This window comes from Lasiodiplodia theobromae (assembly GCF_012971845.1).
Source record: "Lasiodiplodia theobromae strain AM2As chromosome Unknown scaffold_3, whole genome shotgun sequence".
Classification (NCBI taxonomy): domain Eukaryota; kingdom Fungi; phylum Ascomycota; class Dothideomycetes; order Botryosphaeriales; family Botryosphaeriaceae; genus Lasiodiplodia; species Lasiodiplodia theobromae.
This window is the reverse complement of record NW_023336519.1, coordinates 610903-635837: the sequence shown is the minus strand read 5'-3', so window position 1 is coordinate 635837 and position 24935 is coordinate 610903. Positions and strand designations below refer to the sequence as shown.

General features: G+C 54.2%; 11 protein-coding genes across 11 annotated transcripts; 6 read left to right on the top strand and 5 right to left on the bottom strand.

Moving 5' to 3' along the window:
- Window positions 1-330: 330 nt before the first annotated feature.
- LTHEOB_1149 (uncharacterized protein) lies at window positions 331-2064 on the bottom strand (the record flags this gene model as incomplete). The annotated part of the gene is made up of 3 exons (XM_035508251.1): window positions 331-732; window positions 1012-1025; window positions 1173-2064. The coding sequence occupies 3 exons, from the start codon at window positions 2062-2064 to the stop codon at window positions 331-333; spliced, it is 1308 nt and encodes a 435-aa protein (XP_035367496.1).
- Window positions 2065-3698: 1634 nt separating this feature from the next.
- LTHEOB_1148 (Aspartic endopeptidase pep1) lies at window positions 3699-4999 on the bottom strand (the record flags this gene model as incomplete). The annotated part of the gene is made up of 2 exons (XM_035508240.1): window positions 3699-4590; window positions 4641-4999. 2 exons carry the CDS (start codon window positions 4997-4999, stop codon window positions 3699-3701), a joined length of 1251 nt encoding a protein of 416 aa, XP_035367495.1.
- A 1061-nt stretch (window positions 5000-6060) lies between these two features.
- On the top strand, window positions 6061-7022 carry LTHEOB_1147 (C6 transcription factor; the record flags this gene model as incomplete). Its single annotated transcript, XM_035508229.1, has 2 exons — window positions 6061-6082; window positions 6139-7022. 2 exons carry the CDS (start codon window positions 6061-6063, stop codon window positions 7020-7022), a joined length of 906 nt encoding a protein of 301 aa, XP_035367494.1.
- Window positions 7023-7350: 328 nt separating this feature from the next.
- Window positions 7351-8747, top strand: LTHEOB_1146 (C6 zinc finger domain containing protein; the record flags this gene model as incomplete). The annotated part of the gene is made up of 3 exons (XM_035508218.1): window positions 7351-7573; window positions 7949-8163; window positions 8214-8747. The coding sequence occupies 3 exons, from the start codon at window positions 7351-7353 to the stop codon at window positions 8745-8747; spliced, it is 972 nt and encodes a 323-aa protein (XP_035367493.1).
- A 1462-nt stretch (window positions 8748-10209) lies between these two features.
- LTHEOB_1145 (Integral membrane protein) lies at window positions 10210-11681 on the top strand (the record flags this gene model as incomplete). The annotated part of the gene is made up of 2 exons (XM_035508207.1): window positions 10210-10349; window positions 10487-11681. 2 exons carry the CDS (start codon window positions 10210-10212, stop codon window positions 11679-11681), a joined length of 1335 nt encoding a protein of 444 aa, XP_035367492.1.
- Window positions 11682-12482: 801 nt separating this feature from the next.
- LTHEOB_1144 (SurA-like protein) lies at window positions 12483-13829 on the bottom strand (the record flags this gene model as incomplete). The annotated part of the gene is made up of 2 exons (XM_035508196.1): window positions 12483-12804; window positions 13015-13829. The coding sequence occupies 2 exons, from the start codon at window positions 13827-13829 to the stop codon at window positions 12483-12485; spliced, it is 1137 nt and encodes a 378-aa protein (XP_035367491.1).
- Window positions 13830-14735: 906 nt separating this feature from the next.
- LTHEOB_1143 (uncharacterized protein) lies at window positions 14736-15866 on the bottom strand (the record flags this gene model as incomplete). Its single annotated transcript, XM_035508185.1, has 3 exons — window positions 14736-15298; window positions 15426-15810; window positions 15864-15866. 3 exons carry the CDS (start codon window positions 15864-15866, stop codon window positions 14736-14738), a joined length of 951 nt encoding a protein of 316 aa, XP_035367490.1.
- Window positions 15867-16781: 915 nt separating this feature from the next.
- Window positions 16782-17604, bottom strand: LTHEOB_1142 (Pre-mRNA-splicing factor cwc15; the record flags this gene model as incomplete). Its single annotated transcript, XM_035508174.1, has 3 exons — window positions 16782-16799; window positions 16855-17517; window positions 17572-17604. The coding sequence occupies 3 exons, from the start codon at window positions 17602-17604 to the stop codon at window positions 16782-16784; spliced, it is 714 nt and encodes a 237-aa protein (XP_035367489.1).
- Window positions 17605-17819: 215 nt separating this feature from the next.
- LTHEOB_1141 (3 exoribonuclease) lies at window positions 17820-18815 on the top strand (the record flags this gene model as incomplete). Its single annotated transcript, XM_035508163.1, has 3 exons — window positions 17820-17983; window positions 18034-18153; window positions 18221-18815. The coding sequence occupies 3 exons, from the start codon at window positions 17820-17822 to the stop codon at window positions 18813-18815; spliced, it is 879 nt and encodes a 292-aa protein (XP_035367488.1).
- Window positions 18816-19674: 859 nt separating this feature from the next.
- LTHEOB_1140 (Glutamyl-trna amidotransferase subunit a protein) lies at window positions 19675-20607 on the top strand (the record flags this gene model as incomplete). The annotated part of the gene is made up of 3 exons (XM_035508152.1): window positions 19675-19810; window positions 19869-20146; window positions 20206-20607. The coding sequence occupies 3 exons, from the start codon at window positions 19675-19677 to the stop codon at window positions 20605-20607; spliced, it is 816 nt and encodes a 271-aa protein (XP_035367487.1).
- A 311-nt stretch (window positions 20608-20918) lies between these two features.
- Window positions 20919-24273, top strand: LTHEOB_1139 (Armadillo-like helical protein; the record flags this gene model as incomplete). The annotated part of the gene is made up of 4 exons (XM_035508140.1): window positions 20919-20927; window positions 20991-21095; window positions 21149-22083; window positions 22134-24273. 4 exons carry the CDS (start codon window positions 20919-20921, stop codon window positions 24271-24273), a joined length of 3189 nt encoding a protein of 1062 aa, XP_035367486.1.
- Between the last annotated feature and the right edge of the window lie 662 nt (window positions 24274-24935).

Genomic DNA, 24935 nt, shown 5'->3' with positions numbered 1-24935 from the left:
CTTTTTTTGCTAAACGACAAAAACGCCAGTCGGATTGATGCTTGCGTTAGCGATTATACTTTCAATACTTACCTCTTTGGGTGACCAAGCTTACTTTTGTACTTTCGGTTCCTTTGGACTGCACTGTCTTCCGTGAGATAACGCAAGTTCATGTAAAATTCTACGAGAGGATACAATCCATGTGTACGAAGTGTTCTATCTCTAAGCTCTCCAGCTTTTGGTCATTCACTCGAGTCTTTTCTTGAAGTGAAAAGCTGGAAAGGAAAAAGAGAGAACAGGACAAAGCAGAGATCTAATAATAATCGACCCCCCCTCTTCTCTCACACTCCCCTACCTCCCTCCCCAGCTATTGCGGACTTGGTACAGCCGTGTCAGTTCTTGGTCGAGCCCGGTAATGATTTCCCCCAATGTTCTTGGCTGGCCGCCAGCGCCGTTGCCGCTGCGGACTGGGGATTGGTGTGGCCGCGCGAGTTGATGGAGGGTGGGTGGAGCTTGCTGTTGATGGATCGGCTGAGTCCGAGTAGCAGTGGCTGTGGGCATGTGCTGCCCGTTGAAGAGGGCACGCTGGTTGCCGGGCTGGACAAATGGATGGTTCAGCGGCTGCGGATGCTGAATGGGGAAGGGTCGTTGCTGTTGGTATTGCTGGAGCAGCTGATCGTTATTGTTGTTGCTTGGCTGTCTGTTGTCAGGAGTGTTCCAGTAGGTGCCGTTGAAATACATAGGGTTGGCTACCTGTGATTGAGGTGGTTGGAATGGCTGGGGTTGAATCGGTTGTTGCTGCTGCCTATAAACCGGCTGGTAATTTGTGGTTTGTGGCGTATGTACTGGTCGTGATTGATAGTAGGCGTTTTGTGACCCCATGGCATGTTGGGGTGGTGTTCCATAGTTGGGCTGGGAAAATGCGTTATTGGTAAAATATCCTACCGGTACTTGTCGCTGCCCTGGAACGGCGACATCCAGGCTTGGAACGACAATCTGGTTGCCAACGTATGAACTTGACTGCGCACTTACATGAATCGACCGATCTGTGGAGTTATTGGTCAGATGTCCCGACCCGGGAACTGCTTGCAAGGTGTTAGAGAACCCAGGGTTCCCGTTAGAGATCGTATAGAAATCCAACGTGACTCCTGGGTCATTTTTCTGAAGAATCTCAGGTGGGAAGAATGCATTACTTGGGTTTTCAAAATTCTCAATCAGCCCATCTTGCGGCTGGGTGGTCGTCTGGGAATGGTAATATCTTGCCAGTGGATCAGGGACGAAGCTGTCTCCCCAGTCCTCCAATTCGGTGCCCAGAGGTGTGAAAAGTTCAGAATCTTGGAACAAGTTCACTTCCAGTGGTGTATGAACTCCTCCCAAGCCATCCTCACTCGGTAGCACGGGTTCAGAATTTTCCTGTACAGGCTCAGCGCCAAGCACAGAGGACAAAGCATCAGCCCAGGGATGGAGCGGCACGTCTCGATGCTGACGTTGAGGACTGCGACTTCCCAGCTCTGGAGTCCGAAAAGCCTGCACTAGCTGCGGGGGCCTATCGATGGTGCAGTCCTGCTCGTTATTTGGTCGGCTGTCATGGGGGGTATCGGAAGCGATGTTGCTAGTTCCAGAATTGGCGTTCCTGGCAGATGTTACGGGGAAAAGGGGTCCGTAACGATCAGGATTGCCTGGAACAGGAGTCAAAGGCAAGACGTCGTGCTGGGTCACTGGGAGAGAGGTATGCCGGGCGCGACGCGCGCGATGGATGGATTCAGTTTGGTTATCATCGTCGACAATGGCGTTGCTCTTGCGTTTGCCTTTGATGCCGGGTTGTTGTCGCTCAGCGATGATACCGGTGCGCACGTTGTTTCCCATGCCGTCCTTGGTAGTGGCTTCGTTGTTGGTAAATTTTTGGGAGTTGCCGCTATCCGTGTCTTTTTGGGTGCGCTTATCGTCAGAAACTTCTCGGCGGTTATCGTTGTCGATACCGTCTCTGTTGATGGACTTGATTTCGGTGCCGTTTCTTTGTTCGTCGGTATCGCCGCGGCCAGCGTTGTCGGCCGTGACGATGGAGGTGGGTTTTCCGGGAGACATCCTGCGGTCAAGCAGCTGTGCACAGCAGCAAAGTGTCGTGCACGCAGGGGACTGCGAAGTGTTGCAAGAGACCTGGGAAGATTGCGAGGTTCCGGGAGCGGTGGCGGTGGATAGACAAACAAATTTGTGAAGGAAGCCTGCTTGATATGATGAACCAGATTTACAGATAGTCAAACCGTGGTTGATGCTCGAGCTGGTTTCCAAAGTCCTCAGCGCTGGACAGAAGTTCGATACTTAGCACTGGCGGTGGCTCCTTCCTTTGTAAAACCGCCCACTACTGAATTTTCGCGGGTAGCACGCACGTCAGCGCGCTTTCCGTGAATAGGAAACCATGATGTCCATCTCGAATGTGCGGTGACTGTGCTTGAAAGTAAATTAGGAAGTGACGCTGGTTGAATCTGTGCTCTGGGCCACTGTTTCTTCCATGTCTTAAAGATCCGCCTGTTAATGTGCCTCCTCAGGCACCTTTTTCTTAAAGTGCAAGCATGACTTGATATATGGTCTACGGGAGTCCAAACAGAGGTGACCGCCAAGCCTTGCAGTCAAAGCTCGCTCGGCGCTGTCACTTTTTCCCTTAGGCCATGACTCTTGGTGCTTTTCGTCGCCAGTACGTAGATTCATCCAGCAAGCATGACGGAGGATATCATAGATTCTTCGTCGCCTAATTTTTCTTTCTTTGTTTCGCTCCAGCTCCTTACTGGCGACTATATCGGCCGCTCATCTCGCATCACCTGATCATGCACTGTACACTTGCCTTCAAGAGACTCTCTGAACACGTCACGCTCGAAGCGCCGTGGACACTGCAGAGAGCGGTATTAAAAACATTTAATGTACTATTCCGTGGTTGTGAGATGCGGCTATAATTTACCGCGCATTTTCGTTGTCTCCCAAGGACATATTCATGCCTTAGCCGAACTTGAACCGTGGACAGAAATATCGAGCCATGGTTTCAAAGCGTCGCTACCAAAATACCTGCTCGCAAATCCTTGCAATTGTGTGACATAAATGGCAGCATACCTTGTGTTTTGAACACTTTGCAGTTTCATAGCGGGGCTTGTGAACGAGAGGGTGTACTGCCACAGAATGACATTTTAAGGATGCTGCACTGGACAGCACGTCAGCCTACGGAAATTTGGATGTCAGACACATTTTCTTCATGAGATCTCGTGTGAATCTGGGCGCTAGAAAGACAAAGGAGCCCGGAAAGTAGACCTTGTTTTCAAGCTGCCCTGATCAACTGTTTGAGTTCGCATTGCAGCTGTCGCCGTCATCGCTGGGCGATGGTTGTGGAGAGTACGTGTGCATGAGCCACTGCTGACTGGATTATCGTTAGATAGTAAGCAATTTAAACATTGATGGGCTTGTGCGATTTCCGCAGAGGTTATGATGGAATTGAGAATGGAGGCACGTCAACCGTGCAGTTCACATAATAGCTTAGCGGTCCATGCATTCAGAAAAGCACGGCCGGTAGTAATGTTGACGAAGCAAACTAAAAATACATTAATTCTGGCCTGACTTGAACGGTATTCTCCGCGATCAGCTAAATAGACACTCATTAACTGCGGCCACCTGACGATGAATCCCCGTCCGGAAAAGCCGCACAGCACTGCCAAGCAGCATGAAGCAGAACAAAGCTAAACGTAGGCAACACCGGGCTGCCTGGCGAAGCCGAGCTTCGGGGCGCTGGCCGTCGTCTGATCAAAAACAATGTACTGAGACTTCAAGAAAATCAAGCCGTAGATGGAGAAGCCAATGCCGGTGTTCTCCTGAATACCTCCATAGCAGTTGTTGGACTGGTCAACAGCACCGTAGATGAGGTACGATCCAGGCATGGTGACGAGAGAGCCGCTGATGACGGTGCTGAAGGCAGGCGGCGTGCTGGTGCAAGGCACAATCCATCCACCGAAGTAAGCGCTCTTGGATGCGCCGGGAATTTGAGCATAGTAGGCCTGGACAACGTCGGTGGGCAGGTAGAAGAGAGAAGTGCCCGTATCGACAATGCTCGACATAACCTTCTGGACGACCGGCCCAGACCCGATAGAGTAGCCTGTTCCGTTGAACCCCCAGAAGCCCGGCTTCGGCGTAGTCAGTACGTTAGTGTAGACAATGCTTCCAGTGTACGAAGTCGAATTGAGAAAACCGAAGTCATATTTTCCCGCTTGTCCCTTCTTCATAAGAGCCGTGAAGATGGGCTTGGCGAGGGTGTTCTTCACGGTATCGAAGAAGGTTCTCTGGGGGGTGGGCCTGACGGAGTTGAGGTTGCTGAAAGCAAGGCCCATGACGCCATCGCTGTTGGTATCTTGGACGAAGAGGGACGACGCGCTTGTGGCTGCCTCGACGGCTTGCTTGGTGGCAGTCACTTCCCCTACCACGACTTTGTCGGCGTAGACGAGACCAGATCCACCGCTGCCGTCGCCATAGGTGACGCTCCAAGACTGCTGCGGCAGAAGGGTGCCCGACCTGGAAGGATTGTAGAGAGTCTGTCCGTTGGTAGAGCCGGGCGCCATGAGCGTGGAGAAGACCCATCTAGAGCGCTGCGCGTTAGCATGTTCAGCAAGCGAGTGTCGGATACGTACAAGTCAGAAGAACCGCTGTCAAGGTACAAGTTCAGCGTATCAGACCCAAGCGTGACGGGCGACAAGTACAGAGTGTCGAAGCTATCAGAAGGGTTTGCTGCAACCGAACGCTCGGAGAGGCCGGCAGCCTCAGCGGCAGCAGCCGAGTTCGCGACGGCTGCGGCGACAAAGTCGGGCACCTCCAGGCCGTACTTGAGGTAAGTCCTCGCCATAGCCAATGGTCCATTCTTGAGGATCTGCCCTTTCGGGATCTGGTCAAGAGTGAAAGTCTCTCCCAAGGTGTCCACGTTTTGCGGAGCAGCGAAGACTGCCGCAACGAAAAGGGAGGGAAACAGAGCAGAAAAGGGCATGGAAGGCATCTTTGCAGCTGCTGGAGGTGGATTCGAGAGGTTACCGAGAGCGCCGAGTGCTGAACCTAGCTATTTCAAACCAGGAAGACTCCAACTTATAAGCTTGTGCTTAATGAAGCACCGACGGCAAAAATGGGGACTACCTAAAAAATCACGCTATTGCAGGGCGCTAGCTTGAAAATGTGAGGTGAATTACAGAATTCCAATTGAGTGCAGGTATTTCGAAACCGTGAGGAACTGCTTGGCGCAGGGGACAAGCAGAAGTTTCCATTCCAACGTTATATAGCGAACCACTAGCGCGAAGCTCTTTTGAACTGCAATGCCCGATGGCGATGAGAAACGGCCGATCGTCCGCGCTGAGGAATAACGCTGGAGCGGCCAAGTGTCGGTAGATGCTGCAAGTCCATCTGCAACCGAACTCTGGCTCAGTCAAAACTTCATACTCAGGAGGTCGCCTACTACGTATAGTACTAGATTCGGTGGTGCCTGGGCCAGGGAGCCACGTGCCTGGTAGTGGGGACCACCGAATATGGGGACAACGGTCTCGTGCATTAGTACGGGCAAAGGGGAAATTCGACGCAATTAGGCAAGGGACCAATCCTTGATTCCTGAACGTCGGGTTGCCGACTTGGGAGTAAGATGTAGACGGAGCGAGAGGTCGAGCCGCTGTCGAGCTGGATAGAATGCAATCCCCGATCATCTTGAGATGACAGACGTGCCAAGTGTGCAGAGATGGAATGAAGGTGTAAGGTCCGCAGGAGCAGCTGACGTTCAAACGGAAGTGTCTGCGATCGCGGAGGATAAGGAGCGTGGTGCAAAGGAGTGACGGTGAATGTACGAACTGCGGGGCGAGCGGGCGAGTAGCGGAGTATTCTTCATTCTGCTGTGGGGAGATAATGGGGACGGAGAGAGGGGCGCCAGGAACGGCAACGCGTTGGGCAAGCGCGGCGCGGCTGCGCGGCGGCAAGAAGCGAGAAGTCACGTGGGCGACGGGCAGCTTTCAGGGACTCTCCGACAAATCCGACAATTCCGTAACTCCGCCCAAGAACCACCACTGACGAGACGTGCAAATGGACGAGCCTCTGCCGGCAGGTACTGTGCGCCTGCGCCGTATACACCGCTTGTTCACGTGCTGACCGCAGCCCCAGCCTCGCTCCGCGGCCCCAAGATCTCCAAGGCGTGCGAGGAATGCCGCAGGAGAAAGCAGAAATGCAACGGCCTCAGCCCATGCAACGTGTGTAGCAGGCGCAACACGGTCTGCTCGTACAGGTCCTTTATCCGCCGTCGCACTGGCCGCACTTCCACCAACCCTGCTCCGACCCCCGGCCTCCAGGTCGCACAGGAGCCCTCCAAGTCGGAGGATCGCGACGTCACTGCCGACCGCGAGAGCAGCCATGGCGACTCTTCGGCTTTCTCGGAGGCCCCTCCGCGCTATCACATCTACAAGAACATTCGCGCTACTCATGTGCCCGCCGACTCACCCTCTTGCGTCTTGCAGCTATACTATGGCTCCTCCTCCAACTTCTCCTTCTTGCAACACCTCCACACCCACCTGACCGCTCACGAAGAGGTGCCGCGCCCCGGCGCCCACGTCGAGGAGGTTCAGAATGGAAATGAAAGCATCGATGTTTACAAGTACCAAGGCCTTGCCTTTGGAAACACTCCCGGTCAGCGCGAGACCAATCCCATGTTTCTGAGGCATGAACTCGCCCGTACTTTCTTGCATAATTACCTCTCCACTGTCCATCTTCATCTTCCCTTTCTCTCTACCGAGCAGCTTTGCGCCAATTTCGAGAGGCTGTACGGATATGGCGACGACGCAAAGATTGAACCCTCAGAGAGAGCATTGGTCATTGTCGTCATGGCAATAGGCGCCTGTCCTAGCCAGCACGAATTGTGGAGAAAAACGCTGTTAGCTCAAGCCCGGACAGAAGCCGAGTCCCTTCTGCATGTCGTCAACCTGCGTGCTGTCCAGATTGCACTGCTCATGATAAGTCCCACCACTCAACTTGCCGAGGAACGATTGAGCTGACCTCTGAGACACGCGTATTGCGAGTTTATTGTAGGAAACCCAAATTCGAGCTACCTGTACATTGGCAGCGCTATTCGTAAAGCATTTGCGACGGGCATGCACAGAGGAAGCCCGACCAGCCGCCAGTCCCTCACGGAGTCTTCTGAAGCAAGTCTGACCTGCTGGAGCCTATTCTACTTTGAAAGGTTTGTATTAACCGATTCGCTGCACCGCCGGTCAAGCTCCCTCTAACGCCCTTTCCTCTAGCCTTATATGCTCCGGACTCGGGAGACCGTCGTCGCTTTCGCTACAAGACATTGGGCTTTCTCAACCAGAACGCCCATCGCTCATGTCAGCACTGGTTACAGTTTCAGAACTATTACGCAGCGTCCAGCATTTTTACAACCATCACGACTCATCTGTCAGCGCGGATTTGAAACATGCCCATCGCATCCGCAACAAGCTGCGTAGTTTTGCCCAGACAGTCAAGGAAGATTTCGGCTTCAGCCTTGGACTCCACCTCGGGACTGAAAGAGATGAGAACTTCGTCACCCGCGCGGTAATTTCTTACTGTGAGTATTGTACCTTACTCATGTGCTACTCCTGTACCGTTGCTTCTCGACGCACCTTCCACTATGCCAGCACGGTGGGTTGCAGAAGATTTGATCCCTCTACGTTCCGCGGAGGACGCTACACTACTTACGTAGGTAGTAGAAGTCCATGCCATGATGTCTTTGTATAATTTCCAATTTACATCTACATCCTGGCGCTTGCTTCAGCTACCCGCATTGGAGTAGTGTATGTCCGGTGAGGCAGATCTGGGAAAGGCAAAATCTTCTCCAACCAACCGTGCCAGCTGCCCAGCTTGCAACCACACTATGACCATCTGCTCGATAGCACAAGACTTCCAACAAGCGCCGCAGCTTCATTCAGCTAATTGCAACAAGTGTATTTCTACACGCTTCTTCTCACATTTCGTCCTTTCCTACTTCTCTTCGTCGAGCTGAAGAGACGCGGTGAAGCCGAGGGAAAAGACAGCGATTCAAAATCCAACCCTTTCAACATTCCCCCATTGTTGGAGGCTTGTGAGCACACTGTAGATGCGGCTCGCTCGATAGTGATGCTAGGTGAGATTGTCTTCGCAACCGGACCTGGTGCCGAGGTAAGCCTGATGATCAACACCCTTGTGAAGTGAGAGCTGACGGGTTCAAGGGCGTCTACAACAACTGCTTCTTCCTTGAGAGTGCATGCTTCGTGTTGATACTAGCTGCACTTCATGACAGAAACGCCACTCGTCGCCACATTCGATACATCAACCGCGGCATTCGCGCATTGCGACAGATCCACCCACGAGAACCTATTGTCAGCATAATCGCAGCAATTGATGAAATGCGCGGCAAGGTCGAAATGCTGACTGGTCTGACCGAACCCATTCCTCAAAGCATGGAAGGTTTTCACGGACTACCAGGTATAAGTGGATCCGAGCAGCCAAAATACGTTGGCGGGGATGGCATATCCGCTGCTTCCGCACCCGGAATGGTGCCTGGTACAGATCCCTGTCAACCAGATTTGGAGACGCCACCAGGCTTCGGCTCGTTCGAGCAACGTGCACCAAGTGTTTCGAGCGACGTTTTGGATGCCACATGGCCTTCCATGGATTGGAACTTTGACCTGTCCAATCTCGACCTCGAGTCGTTCGTTTCGGTCATGGGGAATCAACAGGATGGAAACTTCGGTTTATTCTAGGTTGCGCCGCCTGTTTTTAGTTCAGGCTTGCTGTGTGCTCTTAGTTTTTCAAAAACGGCTCCAGCACCGAATAATGCGTAATGCATAATGTATCCCGCTTCGCAAACGCTGGGACTTGGACAACAACGATGTCATGATTAATACTACTACGAGATTGGTGCCCCCAGCAAGTCCCGGAAATTGAGCCAGGTTGAAGTCAGGCAGTACTTCCTCGCGGTACTCGCTGAATGGAAGGCACACCCGGACCAAGCTCTTGGCGTCCGTGGTTTCTCTGCAACTGCGCATAGGAACATTTTCCAACGGGTCAACGGCGGAGTCTGTCCACACATTTTACGTCCCTGAAATCCTCTACGACATGCCTTTTTGTACACCTATTTCTTAACCTATGGAATCATGGAACGCTCGGAGTATACGCCGCCCACCTTGCCAAGAAGCTTGTACTTCTAGCACTGCGCCTTCCTCCTCCTCCAGCCTGATGCCTGCTCAGACCGTCAATCATCATGATACGCAGGCTGCTGGAGAAGATGATCCGTGAGACACACTGCGTACATTTTGGCGCTCATGTTCTCCGTTAATGCGGCATCAGATTTGTGTCACCCACGCCTAGTCAAGGCTCATTCATCAGCCGTTCTAGTATCGCTCTATGCATCTGGGCGTTGCTCTTCGTTGTCATTCGGTGCGGTATCCGTCCAATCGCGGTCTCGCATTTCATCAATTCTCATCGTTCTTCGCAGCTTGTACGTCCGATGCAAGGTTTCTGGAGTCCGCGGCGCAGACGATTACTTTATACTCGCTGCTATGGTATGACTCTGAATGCCCACTTCTTCTGGAAAATTTTCTCAACCCCTTCAGCTGTTTTGCATAATTGGAACGGCAATGATGCTGGCACAGGTTGCCAGTGGCTGGGGAAAGCATGCTTACGAGTTGCCTATTAAGCAACTCAATAAGTCCCAATTGGTGAGATATCTTCGAGCAATCATTATGCCTGCCGGTCGCGTATTACCCAAGTAACTGATAGCGAACCAGTACCGATGGGTCTTTCAACTGACATCTTTCTTCACCATCTTGTGAGTCTCAATGCGTCACGAGCACCCCACAACCAGCTAATTACCAACAGCGCCATCCACGTATCCGTCTGCTGCTTGATTCTACGTATTATGCGTGGAGCGGCAACATTTGGGAAGGCGTGCCGTCGTTGTGTTTGGAGCGTCGTAAGCTTTGACACCATCCGCTTTCTTATCAATGTAGCTGTAAGCTTCATACATCATCACCAATGATGCTGCTATTAACTTTACAGGTGCATATCGCTCAATGTCAACCTGTCCGTCGTTTCTGGGAAGTGCAAACTCGACCAAAAGGCTGCATCGACATTGGCCTTTGGGTCATGATCACCAGTTACTTGAACACACTGACCGACATCCTCCTTTTCCTCCTCCCAGTCCCACTTGTCTACAAGTTGCAAATGCACATCAACCAGAAGCTAGCAATCGCTGTAATGTTTCTAGCCGGCCTCATCCCGGTCGTCGCCTCCATAGTGCGGAACGTACATCTTATGCAATCTTACATGGACCAAGGGAATTGGATCACAAGAGACACATCTTGGTGCGTATTTCCTCTTATTAATACCAACGAGCAACCCCCAATCCTTGTTCTCAACTCACATCAACGATATTTGCCAACACGCAATCAATCGACTATCCTACCTATATACCTAATAGCTAACCTCAGAACCCACGCAGGCGCTGGGCCCTGATTCCCCTCTGGTCGCAAGTCGAAACGACCATCGGCATCGTCGCCGCCTGCATCCCAACGTTCAACCCGCTCATGAAAATCATCTTCCGCCGCCTAGGCCTCCGCACCGTCAGGACGAACACCAACGCCACCACCACCCCGATGAACGGCAAATCTCCCACCTCTCAGAACAGCCGATCCCTCGACATCAACAACAACAACAACAACGGCCGCCACCACTACCAGCAGCAGGACGACAACCGCACGACCACGTTGGCGACCAGCGTCGACAACATAGCAGCTTCTTACCTCTACCGCCGCCGCAGCTCGCACCCGGCAATCGACTCGGACCTCGAGCTCGGCGCGGTGGACCTACTCGATCGCAGCAGCAGTAGCGACGGTGGCGGCGGCGACCGGCCAAAAGTGGACCTCGATATCCAGGAGGGAGAGACGTTCTACCCCTTCCGCCCGCCCTTGCTGCACAACGACGACGACGAGGACGACACCATGCTAAACGCCATATCCCCCATCTCGGACATCAGCTTGGAGAACTACTTCCAGACGCACACGTGGGGTGGGAGCAAGCGGCAGCCGGGCAGCTTCAAGCGTCGGAGTCAGAGGAAGAAGAATAAGAAGACAAGGGCGGCGGAGGATGAGGGGGAGGGTCGTCTGAGGACGGCGGCGTCGGAGAGCTCTTCGTCGATGAGGACGACAGGAGATCTGCTGCCAACGACGACGGAAGAGCGGCCGGTGATGACGGCGAGAGAGCGCCAGCAGCTGTTTCTGCTGCAACGACCGCCGCCGCCGCAGCTGCGCTTCGTGCGACGCGCGACGCCGAGGATGGCGACGTTGACGTGCTGTTCGTCGCCTTCTGTTGCTTTGCCGTCATATTGCGAGGGGGGGTTGCAGAAACGGGCTGTCGGTGCTGGTGGTGCAAATGATGGTAGTCGTGTCGATGGTATGGGGGCCGGAGGGCCGGAGGCGCGGGGTTTTGATGCTGCTGCTGCTGCTGCTGCTGCAGGCGCGGGCAAAGTGTCGTCGCGGCACGACGGCGACGACGACGGTGGTAGTGATGGTAGAGATGTCGTGAGGAGCAGGAGGAGCAAGAGCAGTTTCAGTTCAGCGGATGGGTACTACAAGCGGTGGTGTCGTTCGCGTCGGACTAGAAGTGAGGGCGCAGCGTCGGCGGTGGTGATGGTGTGAATGCGGCTTCTTCACATTTACTCAGTCTTTTTGCCTCTTCCATTAATTCTGAGTGTGTGTTGTGTTCCTGCACACGCTGATTCCTACAAGTATTCTTCGTTGGGCATCGCAGACGACTTTCTTGCTTGCCAAAAAGTGAAGAACAGAAGAACCATGACCTTTGATCCGAACCCGCCCACGCCTGCAGGCAGGTTGGAGGCTGAATTATGCGGTGTGAGGGTGCGCGCGCATGGATCAATCTCTATTTTTTAATCAAACATCAACTACCCGCGGTTATAAGGGAACTCTGAGCATTGTCCCTCTGTATGGCTTTCAATCAATGGATTTTTGCCTACTCTAGGTAGTATCTGGGATGTTGTTGTGACTCTGGTGTGCTTTTGATTTTCCCTTCAATGGCCCTCCAGCACGCCTGAACACCTTGCTAGAACGCATCAAAGAAGAACAAAAGAAGTAAAACGGACAGTCCCAAGGACCATGATTCTGAGAAATCACAAGCCTTCATTCGGGCCATGCCTTCAGAAGCAAAAGAAAAAGAAGAGTATGAATCTGCCAGCCGATCGAGGAATAATTGCCATGGCATTATCCGGACCAAGACAAAAGGAAAAAAAAAAGGAAAACAAGAAAGGTGAAAAGGGAAGTCGAGAAGCAGTCGGATATCGAGGACAGTAGGGATCTGTTCTCATCTCTCCAGCGGCCAGTCTTGAGTAAACGGACCATGCCCCAGCCGGGCCATGAAGAGGTGGATTTTGACGACAAGAAGAAGAGGGGGAAGCCTCAGCTTCTCACATCGCACCTTCTCTCTCAAGAGCTCATGAACCACGCTTCTTTCACGTGGACGCAATGACCATCAACGGAACGCTCGTCGTCATAGTCCTCGCTCGTCAGACCCAGCTCCTGACGCAGCTCTTCCCAATACCAGAAAATGTGACTACCGCCGCTGCTGCTGCCAAGGCCGCGCAAGTCTTCAATGTAGCCGACGTTGGGAGGAAGATCGGAGAGGTGCTTGATCAGCGGCTGGCGGTACTTGTTGAGCTCCGACTCCGGCCAATCGTAGAAGGCGACATAGCGGGAGAAAAGTGAAGCGGGTATGAAGCGGATGCCAGTGCGACCTTCCAGGAACCGGCTATTATGGGAGAGAATGTGTGGTTAGCAAGATGACACTATGCAAGAACGTGATTTGGGCCATAGAGTATTTGATTGAAAGATGGGAGGTGACTGTGGCAAAACAATAGCGAATTCTCGCCTTGTTGCTTCATCGCCAACTGTGAGAGGAAGCGCGGAAAGGAAGGCATTAAAAGGGTGGGGGAAAGGCGGTTCGGGAAGAACGGCTTACACAATCTGTGTCACATTGAGGGCTCTGAAGCCTCTGTATGCCATGTAGCAGTCGTCGTTGTCCGCACTTGAGATATCGATATTCTTGCGTAGTAGCCCGGCGACCTTGGCGCGGTGCACGATGCGACCGATGTCGTGGTTGAGCTCCGACTCGTGCTCGAATACGATCGGGTGGCCGGTCGCATCCTCACAAACCATCTCTTTAACCAGACGGATGAGCGTATGGAGTAGCAACTTGCAGGTGGCGACCATGTGATTGCGGTCCTCTGTGATGATGGGTTTCGGGTTGCCGTCGAATCGCGCGATGAGTTTCTTGATCTGAGACGCAGGAAGACCAGCAGTGAGCTCGTACATGCCAAGCACCATATTTCCCTTCGCGTCATCCTCGATGTCGATACTGCTACCGGCGGTGCTGTTGGTCGAGTTGGATGAGTCGCTGCGGCAATTGTCCTGCTGGATGGTGAGGGCCTGTCTTGCAAGGTCAACGTCTTCCGACGATACGCAGATAGAATGGAAGTTGTTGTCGATGCAGAGGCTGCGATGGCGAAGCCGAGCTTGGGCGGCGATGGCGCTGCGGATCTCTTGGGTACGGAAGCCCTCTTTCGCGATCTTCAATACCGCGTTCAAAAGTTTTATGTTCCACTCTTCGACCGGAGCAATGGCCGAGTCCTCGCTGTAAGCGCCAGCGATTGTCGTAGGCTTCTTGGGACCCGAGCTCTTGCGGGGCATGATCGAACTTGGGATGAACGACTCGACTGGAGCGAATTGGCGGATCGCTACTAGGAAGTGCTCGTGGGAATTCTTGGTGGCTGCCATAATGGCTAGGAAGATGAGTTCGCTGGAACGTATGGAAGGAAGGTGAGAGAGAATGTGTAGGTGACCCGAGTGGGATGTCAGGCAGGTGAGGTGCGACGCGATCAAGTGGAGGAGTTTGGGAGAGATGCGCGAGTTTAAAACCAAGAGGTTGACGACTCCAATCTGCTGACCGATATGACGAAGTTGCCCCGGGAAACGGAGGGCTTTCAGTCGCAGATGTGGACTATGCAAAGTGAGTGGACTGCCTGACATGCTTTAGTCCATCGTGGTGAGGGTGTATGCTTGAAGTGTTGATGGTGAACGTAATTCAGCACGTGACCGTTCCCTTCTTGGGCGGCGAAATAAGAAGGCATTAAAAGCGGTTTCAGCCAAGTGGTCCGTGTCATCTGTTGGGCTTGCTGAGTATCGGTGGATAACATGTGTCCTGCATAGCAGAGTGGAACCGGTCTGTCACCGCGGTGCTGGCTGTTCCCCCTGTGGATTCCCATCTAAAAAGAAAAGTAAGCGGCGCTCTCGGGTGTGAAAGATCCCGCACGGACCGGAAACCAGAAGGCTCCGCAGTGCTTCTGGCGACCGCCCCTCGGGTCGTTGAACGCAACTTGAGCAAAACAGGGAAAAACCAACACCGTATTTAAGGTAGTTGTGATCCCACAGATGAACGGGGACTAACAGTTCTCCCCCTCTCATTTTTTAATTGCCCACTCTTCCTCGACCGGTTTTCGAACTTGAGCTTGTTGATATGCGTCTAAAGTGCGGGTTTTTATTGCCTACAGACATATCACTGTTTTTGAAGAACATCGTTGGCGCACAACACACACAACACTTCAGCCTAATCCACACGAACTATTTCACCAGGGTATAAGAAATTCATGAATAGCTTCTCTACAGCAAAGGATTACTCAAGGACTAATAGTCGTCCTTCCTGCCAGCACCACCATAACTGTCATCCCGCCCATACCCGGCCCTGTCGCTCGAGCCATACCCGCCCAATTCCTGCCTGTCCTGATCGGCATCCGTCCGACCATAGTCATTATCGCGGCTGTTAGTGGAAGCATAGCGGTCTTCGACCTGCGTGCGCGAGGAACCGAACGCATCGTCGTCCCGACGGCTGGAATCGTAGGAGCTGGTTTCGTCACGGCGAGTGCTTGAGCCATAGGAGTCGCCGTGGCCATCACCGCGGCCAAACGTGTCTTCGTCTCGGCGACTGGTGCCGTACGATTCGGCACCGTGATCGCGGCGAGCGCTCGAACCATAGCTATCACCCTCGCGGCCGTAAGCGTCGTCCCCGCCGCGACCAGCGCCAGACGAGCCGAACGCGCCTTCCTCGCGCCGCGACGAAGACGAGCCGTAACTGTCGTTGCCGTGGCCGCCGAACCCAGCAGCCTCGCGCTTGGCGGTGCCCTTCTCCTCGAGCTTGTCGCTCTTCAGGACACTGCCGGCCTTCTCCATCAGCTTGCCGACGGTCGAGTCTGTTGCACATCGTACGTCAGCTTCATTTCCTTCATAACTCGCTCCTTGTCGCCATCTCTTCTACTCTCTCTCTCTCTCTCTCTCTCTCTCCGTCCGTGAAGATGTAACAAAAAAGGCCAAACTCACCACCTTTTCCCTCACCACCCTCACTCTTACCGAAGCTCCCCGTCTTGTTGCCGAATCCCGCGCCGCTCGTCGTCCCGCTGCCGTAGCGCTCGCTCCCGCCCGAGTACGCGCCCGTGTCCCCGTGCGAGCCCGTCCTGAGACCGGAATTGTCGTACTCGTCGCGATCGTAGCCGCCTCCGCTAGACGAAGTCTTGTTGCCGAAACCCGCGCCGCCGGTCGTGCCGGAGCCGTACTCGGCGCTGCCGCCGGAGTAGGCGCTGCGGTCGTTGGAGCTCCCTGTGCGCAGGCCGCCGGTGCGTCGGTCGTCGTTGTCGTTGTCGTCGCCGTAGCCACGGCCGCCGCTGGTGGTGCCGGAGCCGTAGCGGGAGGTGTCGTCGTAGTCGGACTGGATGAGAAGTGGTGAGTTTGTGTCGACGTTTGGTGTGGAAAGGCTCTTACCATTGTATTGATTTGATGTCTCTTTGCTTTCTTTTTTCTTTTCAAAAAAAGGATATATTTGTTCTGATTTGAGGGAAGGGGTCTGTCTCTTTAAGAGATGTAAGGAAACGGGACGGCATTTATATAGCAGAATTAGATCACGATCAGGTTTGGATGTCGCAAGCACATCGGGTAAATCAGATGCATCTCAGCTGGGATGGTACTCATGTCTCGGACTAATGCATGCAATAGTGAGCCACATGGTGGAAGCACGGTCGATTGTTGGATAGCTTTCAGCTAGATTGACCCCATGTATCCCCGCACTTGTTTTGTCCCTGCTGAAGACCGAGCATTGCCAGGTTTAGTGTTGCGGACGCCACCCGCGCTTGCGTGCTTCGGGCCTGGCCAGACCATCCTCACGCCAGAGAAGGGTCCAAGCGGGGAAGGGAGCAGCGCCATGACGATGAAGGCGTGAACCTGGTAATGCAATTTGTGGCTGCCGTGCCGCTTCCACTGGACAAGGCTCTCCTCCGCTGAGGATAGGTGCTGATCGCTGATAACGCAGAAACACGGGCGAGTGAGGGGCAGCGTGGTTACATCATCCGATAACCCCACGGTAGGTTCCCAAAGAAATGGCTTTCACAATCATCTTCGCGACGAACGGCACTCAACTTACTGGATAGTGGATGCCTTTGTTTGGACTAATTATTGATTCTCCACTTACATCCGAGCAATTGCGCCAAATACGCATGAAAGAGCTTGCATGCTTGTAATGGCGCAAGCTGGCAGCCACTATGACCCTTGTACAGCTGAAAGGTGTGGCTCGTGCCTCGACTACCAGGCACAGCCACTTGCGGACCATCCGTAAACGCCTTAAATGCAGAGTACCCGGAACGCCTGTCGCTTCTCCAAATAAAATAATGACCAAATTCCTCGGGGCTATCGCACATAGCGGCTCTAAAATCAATGATCAGCGCGCTGTTCAGCTCTCGTGGGAACGATCGTAACTTACCATGAAGCGCTTGTGGAAATCGGAGCGGAGAAGGTCGTTGACGAACTCCTTGGGCTTCTTATCATCGACGCCGCGTGCTTGGTTCTTGAAGACCACATCGTCGTCCCAGCGGCGCTTGACGTTGAAGTCCTTAGGATTGAGTAGAGGGTTGCCACGGGCGATTTCGAATTCGCGGGCCTCCTGTTCCTGCTCGGCCTTTTCAGCCTCCTCCCTGGCTTTTTGCTCGGCCCGCTCCCGCTTGATCTTTTCCAGCTCGCGCATCAGCTCAGCCGTTTCGTCTTCCTCGTCGTCGTCATCTTCCTCCTCATCGCTGCTTTCGCTGCTAGAGCCATCTGAATCCGCATCTACGTCCCGTGCCTCTTCTAATATGAGTCGACGTCTTTTCGCTTCCGGTGTCTCGTCTTCTTCCATGCCATCTTCTGCCGGTGCATCTTCCAGTTGCCGCTTCGCCGTGGTGGGCGCATCGTCATCATCGTCGTTGGGGACGGGGACGCCCTTCTTCTTGGCAAAGTGTGCGGCTTCGGCCTTGAGAAGCTCTGCGCGCAGATCACGTTGCTCATCCGCGACACCGCCCTGACCCGGTTGGCGGGTTTTGAGGGTCATATGCGCCGGGAGCAGGCGCTGGTGGTAGGCTGGCCCACGGAGGGCATCCTTGCCGCGAGCCTGCGGGCACTGTTAACAATGGCCTATCGTGAAGTTAGGGGTAGTTGTACGTACCGGGTCAAACGTGGGTCTGTGGGCGGTAGTCATGGTGCGGGGAGAGTGCGGGACGACAGTTGGTGGTGATGTTGATTGAGCTCTCTGCGCGCCGCCGCGAAATGCACGAGCGGCAGGCGCCAAGGAAGGAGATCGGCGGATTTTTCGCCGACGCGCCAAGGCAAGCTCCGTCACTCTGCGGGCGCGATCCCAGAAGTTTTGGATGAGCTGCGCAAACAACCTCTCACCCCGCTGTTTTTCCCGATATCATGCCTCGTGAAGCGGAACTTTCGCTCAATGAGCGCGAGTTCATTCTCCAGGCCCTTGGCGAAAACATTCGCCTCGATGGCCGCGCCTTCGACGCCTTCCGCGACCTTGAATTGACTTTCGGCGATGAGTACGGCGTTGCTGATGTCCGTTTGGGCAAGACTAGGTGCGTTTCCCAGCCTTGCTGCCAGTAACAAGATCTGACGCTACCTCTAGAATACTGGTTCGCGTCTCCGCAGATGTTACGGCACCTTTCGCGGACCGCAAATTCGATGGTGTCTTCAACATCAGCACCGAGTTCTCACCAATGGCCTCGCCCGCCTTCGAAGTAGGCCGGTACGTCGACCGCTGCATGCCACACCCGCTTCCCAGCCGCAAACACCCTAACTGAACATACAGACAGGCAGACGGAGGCTGAGGTTATCCTCTCGCGAATCCTCGAAAAGGCCATTCGCCGCAGCGGCGCCCTCGACACCGAATCCTTATGCATCGTCGCCGGCTCGAAATGCTTCTCCGTACGCGCCGATGTGAATATCCTCGACCACGACGGGAACCTCATCGATGCTTCCTGCATCGCCATCATCGCCGCATTGCAGCACTTCCGCCGCCCGGACATCGCTGTGGAAGGAGAGAAGGTGACGGTCTTTAGCCCGAGAGAGCGCGAGCCTGTACCACTCTCGATGCTGCACCATCCGCTCTGTGTCACTTTCTCGTACTACAACAACGGAGAAACGATGCTGGTGGACGCCACGGCGGCGGAAGAGCAGGTGCGCGAAGGCGAGATCATCATCACGATGAACAAATTTGGCGAGATCTGCCAGATCGCAAAGTATGGAGGCGTACCTGTCGACCCTTTGGCAATCCTGCAGTGCAACAACGTGGCACTCAGCAAAGTGCAAACAATCACGAAATACATTCAAGGGAAGTTAGAGGAAGACAGCAAGAAGAGGGATAAGGGAGGCTTGATGGCTGAGCTTAGCGCTGAGAACGAGAGATGATGTTGCTGAAAGGTCTATGGCGCACACATTCCAAAAAGACGGATGGTCATATGAGCCGTCGTTGCTGGAAATTTATCAGATGAGACGGTCATCCCGAGAAGGAAGCGACAAAGAGGATGCACAACCGCATGCTCTGAGACAATGGAATCCTACGGACGATTCACGTTTCGGTGTTTTCAGACGGATGTCCATCTCCGGCCGCGGTTGCTCCGCAGGGGCTCAGCAGCCTTTACGCATGCAGAGAAGCAGCGGACAGAATTGCTCACACCACCTCCGAATAGGCAATGCAGAGAGCTAGGGTAAAATTCAAATCATGGCTTGGCGGAAGGCTCTGTCTCCGTTCCCGCGACCAACTCGGCCGTTTGATTAGTAGTTTCAACAGTCCAGATGCGCGCGTCGCGTGAGTCGCGACCTGACGATGCTTATACGTACGTTCAGGGGTCTGAGTAATCTTGGTCTGAGCCACACAGCCACGCAGGAACGCCCATCAGATGCAATTTGAGTTCGCCTGCATATTCTGACTTGCATGCTCGCTTCGACCCGCCTCTCGCCGTTACATGGTATCGTTTTCCGTTTAAGGGTCGGCGAAACGGCTCGGCAGGGGCGGTCGAGCGGCATACGTCATCATGAACAGCTCGAAGGTAGCTGCGGCTACGCCCGTAATCCTTGTCATTGACAATGATGATGTTTTAACTCCGAGCTCTTCCAAACCACACCCGTTCCAGGCCTTTCCATGACTCGGATCTCCCCAGACCCCGTTCCGATGCGACTCGAGTAGTTATATGCATAAAAAGACCATAGCCTATCCGCCGTTATTAGTTTGCAAATCGAACCGCTTCTCTCAACAAAAATATCAGCCATGGCTTCAAAGCTCATTCCGTCGAATCCGGAAGCTGTCACGGTCATTCGTGAGGTCGTGCCCGGCACCATCGTCACCAGCTCCGCACCTTTCCTTCGCTATGGTCGTATCAAGATCGGCGGCAGAGGCACAATTGGTGCGTTAGTTCTTGTTTGAGTTTACCTTTTGCCATGCTAACTTAGGTTCACGCTCAGTTCGTATGCAGAATGGAGCGCTCGCCGTCTTCTCACCAACGGCGCTCACAGAGGAGCTTAAGAGCAAGGTAGACTCGATGGGCGAAGTCAAATACATTACTGCCCTCGACTATGAGCACCACATCTTCCTGGGACCCTGGTACAAGGAGTACCCCAACGCAAAGGTCCTGGGCCCCGAGGGTCTTCCCGAGAAGCGCCAGAAGCAGAGCAACGAGAACGTGCCCTTTGCCGTGGTGTTTGAGCCGAGCAAGAAGCACGAGATCAAGGTCGACCCCGAGGTACGCATGACTTGCCCATTCCGAAGTGCGTGTCGCACAGCAGCTAACTGGGCCAATAGTTCGACGCCGAGTTTGAGTACGAATATGTCCACGCGCACGCCAACAAGGAAATTGTCTTCAACCACAAGCCCACGAAGACGCTGATTCAGGCCGACCTTATTTTCAACATGCCTGCGACCGAGCAGCACAGCAGGCTCGGTGACGCCCAGCCGGGTTTCCTCACCAAGTTCTTCTCTCTGTTCACGAACCTGCAAGGCGAGGCCATCGGCCACAGGAGGTTCCTGTGGTATATGGCCAGCAAGCCCGACCGGGCAGCATTCAACGAGAGCGTGGCCAGGATCAACTCGTGGGACTTTGAACGCATGATCCCGTGCCATGGTGACGTGATTGAGAAGGAGGGCAAGACGGCGTTTCAGAAGGTCATGAAGTGGCACCTGGACGCTGCGCTCAAGAAGCAGTAGGCAGGGGTGTTGTAGACGACATGGCGGGCGGTGAGGGGGTGCAGAGCTTGTTCGGGCGTTGGCGGGAGAGAGTTGCGCGGCGTGGAGGCGGCGTGTGTGGCCCTAGTGTATACCCAGCATGAGAGGCGGTGAAATTGATGCATTTCCTGTGTTTTGAAAGTTGTTGAATTTTATGGTGATCATCACCACGGCGGGAGCTGACTGACGCTCCGACACCACCGGCGGCCCGCGTCCAGCTGTTTGCGCTTGAAACGCCGGCCGACGCGTGGACCGCTCCGTCAACCTCCCAACACCATGAATACACAGCTGCCATGGACTTTGTACGGCCTCCCGACGGCTTCTCCCCGCGTGCCCCAGGACTCTGCTGACCCTCTCTGCCATAGTGGACGCGGTTGATCGGTGGCTCTGGCGCGCAGAAGCGACGCTCGACCGCCAACGACCCGCAGCAGCGCCTGGCCCGCTTCAAGCGCGTCTATAACCAGATCTTGGTGCGCTGCCCCTTTGCATTCTCTCCACAAGCTCTTTTCTGACCGCCGTGCAGCAAACATGGCAGAAGTCGGCTCAGTTGGCCGGCGACTGGCCCGCCCTGGACTCCCTCCGTTCCCATTTCCAACGCCTGACAGCCATCCTCAACGAAGAATCGCGCTCGCCCGCGCCGCACCTCTGTCTTACCTTTGCCGCTAGCTCTCACATCTTCTCCGCCATCTCAAAGATCGCCGCCACGTCGCACAATGAGGCCCTGGTCAGGGAGGCGGTGGGCTTCTTCAGCGCCCTCATTGACAGCGAGGAGGAGGACTTCCTGGCCAACGGCCGCTTCGCCGAGGCCCTGATGTCCTTCATCTCGCGCATCGCGAGCTCCCAGAGCCTGGTCGTCGGCGAGGACACGGATGCCGAGATCGTCGAGCTGCTGTTCGGCATCGCCGCCAAGATCAGGCTGGAGCCGGAGCTGCTGCCCGTGTGGTTCAGCTCGACGGGCAAGGTCGACTCGGACGGCGGCATGGTGCAGCAGGTCGGCTTCGCAGGCGTTATCCGCAAAGAAGACTTCCCCCTTTGCTACCAGCTCATCGACCACGTCCACCACGAAGGCCGCATCGGCGACTTCGCCCGCACCGGCCTGCTGTACATCTTCGAGACGTCGTCAAAGTCGCACGACCTGGAGCAGTGGATTGTCGAAAGCGACTTGGCTACCCTCATGGCAAGCGGTCTCGGTGCGCTGTACAGTCAGCTGAGCAGGAAGCTGTCCATCGTCCACCCCAAGGACGATCTGCCCATCATCCTTCAGCTGTCCGACTATCCCGAAGTCGAGAAGGCCATCAACGATTCCGAGAATGTCTTTTCGGAAGACTTCAAGCTTCACATGGATACGTTCTTGTCTTATTTGGCGTTCTGGCAGGACGTGCTTGAGCATTGCAGATCGCCCGACGTCAGGCAAACTTTGATTGATCATTTCCAGGTTCTCTTTCTGCAGCAACTACTGTAAGCTTCCACAGCCCTAGCGTGGCTATGTACTGCTAATGAACTGATAGATACCCATCCCTCTTTGAGTCCTCCGACGTGGACGGTGGATCCGCCGTTGCCGTTCTCAATTACTTAAGGCGCATCCTCGATGCGCTGGACCACCCAGAACTCGTCCATATGATTCTGCGCTACCTGCTGGCCCTCCCAGATGAGCAAGCCGGCCGTCCGAGATCGAGAAGCGTCAAGAAACGAAGGTCGACCCTCATGCTGCTCTCCAAGCCCAATGACAAGGAACCAGAGCTCAACCCGTCTCTTTTCAACCTGGTGGATCTTCTCTTGAACTGCACCCAGTCACGGAATCACCAGACGGTTGCTTCTGCGTTGAAATTGGTTTCCACAATCCTCAGCAAAAACCACAAGTACGCCACTGGAACGCTTGTCAATGTCACGGAAGTTCACAACAAGGATCCCCTCCGGACTGTTGGAGCTTTGCATGCAGAGATTGAGAGCTACCTCGACCTCGCTGAGAACATGGTTCCTGGATCCGATATCAACAGAGAGTACGAGTCTTTCTTGAAGGATGTTCTTAACCTCTTGGAAGCTCACCCTTGCTCGATGAAACACCTCTCCCTTCACGGATTGAACCTCCCGAACCAAGCTGCTGTGGATTACCTCCACGCGGAAATACGCAAGGAATCCACCATTCACCACCTGACGGCTGGAGACGCCCTGTTCAAGTCCTTGATGGGCATCCTTTCTAACTTCTTCACGAACAATGTCGAAACGAACCTTAACCTTACAGAAGCTATTGTTAATCTTGCGACATGCCCTAATCTGCGATTGGAGGGCTGGCTTGCTGTTGAGCCGACGAATTACCAGTTCAACCCCAACGAGAACTTCGACAATGAAGACGAGGACCTCAAGGATGTCTTCCGAGCCCGCCGCAAACCTAAATGGACCCCCCATGGCGCCCCTGCCTTGATGGTTGCCCTCAACAACCTCCAAGAACAGATTGAATGCCTGCGCGAACAGATACCGGACTTCAACCAGCACGTTGCGAACCGCAAGCAGGCCTTCCGTGTGCACGAGGAACTCAACGAAGCCATGCGCTCCACTGCCAACTTCCCGCCACCAACGCCACTAGGTCCGCCCAAATCTTCGCACGGCGAAGCTCCCACCGGCCCCGGCTCGTGGACACCACAGTTCCAGAACATGCTCGAAGGCACCATCAGCCCGCTTCGCTCTCAATCGCCACGTGGCCGCGCGCACACTATTCAGCCAACGGTCCGCCTTTCACCCGCGCCCAAACAGCCCCGTCTGGACGCGCCGAGCTTGAGCCCGAGTCCACATCCATCGACGTCGAGGTCGCCGGTCAGGGGTAGCGCGAGAGGAGTCAGTCCGGTGAAGCCGCCGATTGTCATTCCTGATCCCCGCAGGCCAAGCCTCACATCCACAGTGCTGAATGATGTGAATGATGCAGCGAATGCCGAAATCTTAAAGAAGGTCATAAGGTTCCCATTGCAGATGTCGGAGGCAAGGAAGAAGAAACTCCAACAGCAGAATCTGATGGATAAGGCGCTGCCGGCGCTGCCAAAGGAACAGCCGCTGACGGAGGTCGCGGAGGAAAATGAAGGAAAGGCGGAGGGAGCTAAGGGCGAGGCGGAGAAGGACGGCGCAAAGGTGGATCGGGCAGCAGACGCCGCCACTGCCGCCGACTCAGGGGTAGAAGGAGCGAAGAAGGACGCGAAGGATGGCGATGCGCCGGAGGCTAAGAGCACGGATAGTGCCGCCGCCGCCGCCGAGCCACAGCAGCAGCAAAGCAATGGCGCTACGGCTACCGAATCCACTTCCAATGGCGACACGGAAGCTTTCCCTGCGCTGGAGGACGAAATGCTGCACAGCGAGCCCTTCCCCGAGTTGCCCACCGAGATGCCTATCGACGAAATGGCTGCCGAGAGCAACGACGTTCCCGACAACACCAACACTAGCAACGTCACCCTAAACATCCCGCAACACGAACACCAATCACGTCGTTCGCGGGCACCTAGTTGGAGGTGGGAAGAGAAGAAAGAAGATGTCGATGAGATTCGCGAGGCTACGCTCGGCCACGTCCTGACCAACGTGGTCATCCTGCAGGAGTTCGTGCTCGAGATCATCGCCATTCTACAGGTTAGGGCAAGTTTGTTCCAGGAGGTGAGGTTTGTGTAGCATGATTCCAGGTGATTGGTTGGAAATTGTGTCTGTGGGATGATGGGATGATGGGAGGACAGAGAGGAGACCGGAAGAGACAGGAATTGGGTGGTGGTAGCGGTGAATGCAGGCGATTGGTGGATGATGATCCATTAGAAAGGCATAAATGTATAAAAACAGTAACGCCCCTTTCTTTCTTATTTTCTTCTCCCTGTACACGAAGCAGCCTGCCTTTTTTGTTTTTCGATTTAGTAGATAAAGGGGGTGTGGGTTGAGAGGAAACATTAGTGGGGAGTGTGGTTTGGGAGTTTGACAGATGATATCGTTCGTACTGTCGTTAGTATTGGATTGTAGTTGTAGTTGTAAGTCGTCGTTGCCGTTGGTGTTCTGGTCGTCTGATATAGAACTTGTGGAGCGAGCGAGCAAAGCGAGCGAGTGAATGGTATCCAACCCTTGTTTTCTCTCCCTCTCTCCTTCTTTCTATATCTTCGCATACTTCAACGGTGTTCTGTTTTGTAAGGAGTTCGAAGCATTTTTCATCGCATCCAGGATGTTACTGATCTAATCACACTGTAAACACTGCTATAAAGGCTGCCAATATTATTGAAATCACTTCATTAGTTAAAAGGTAAAGCCATCGGCAGTTTCAGACCATATACTTTAATATCTGTGTAAGAGGT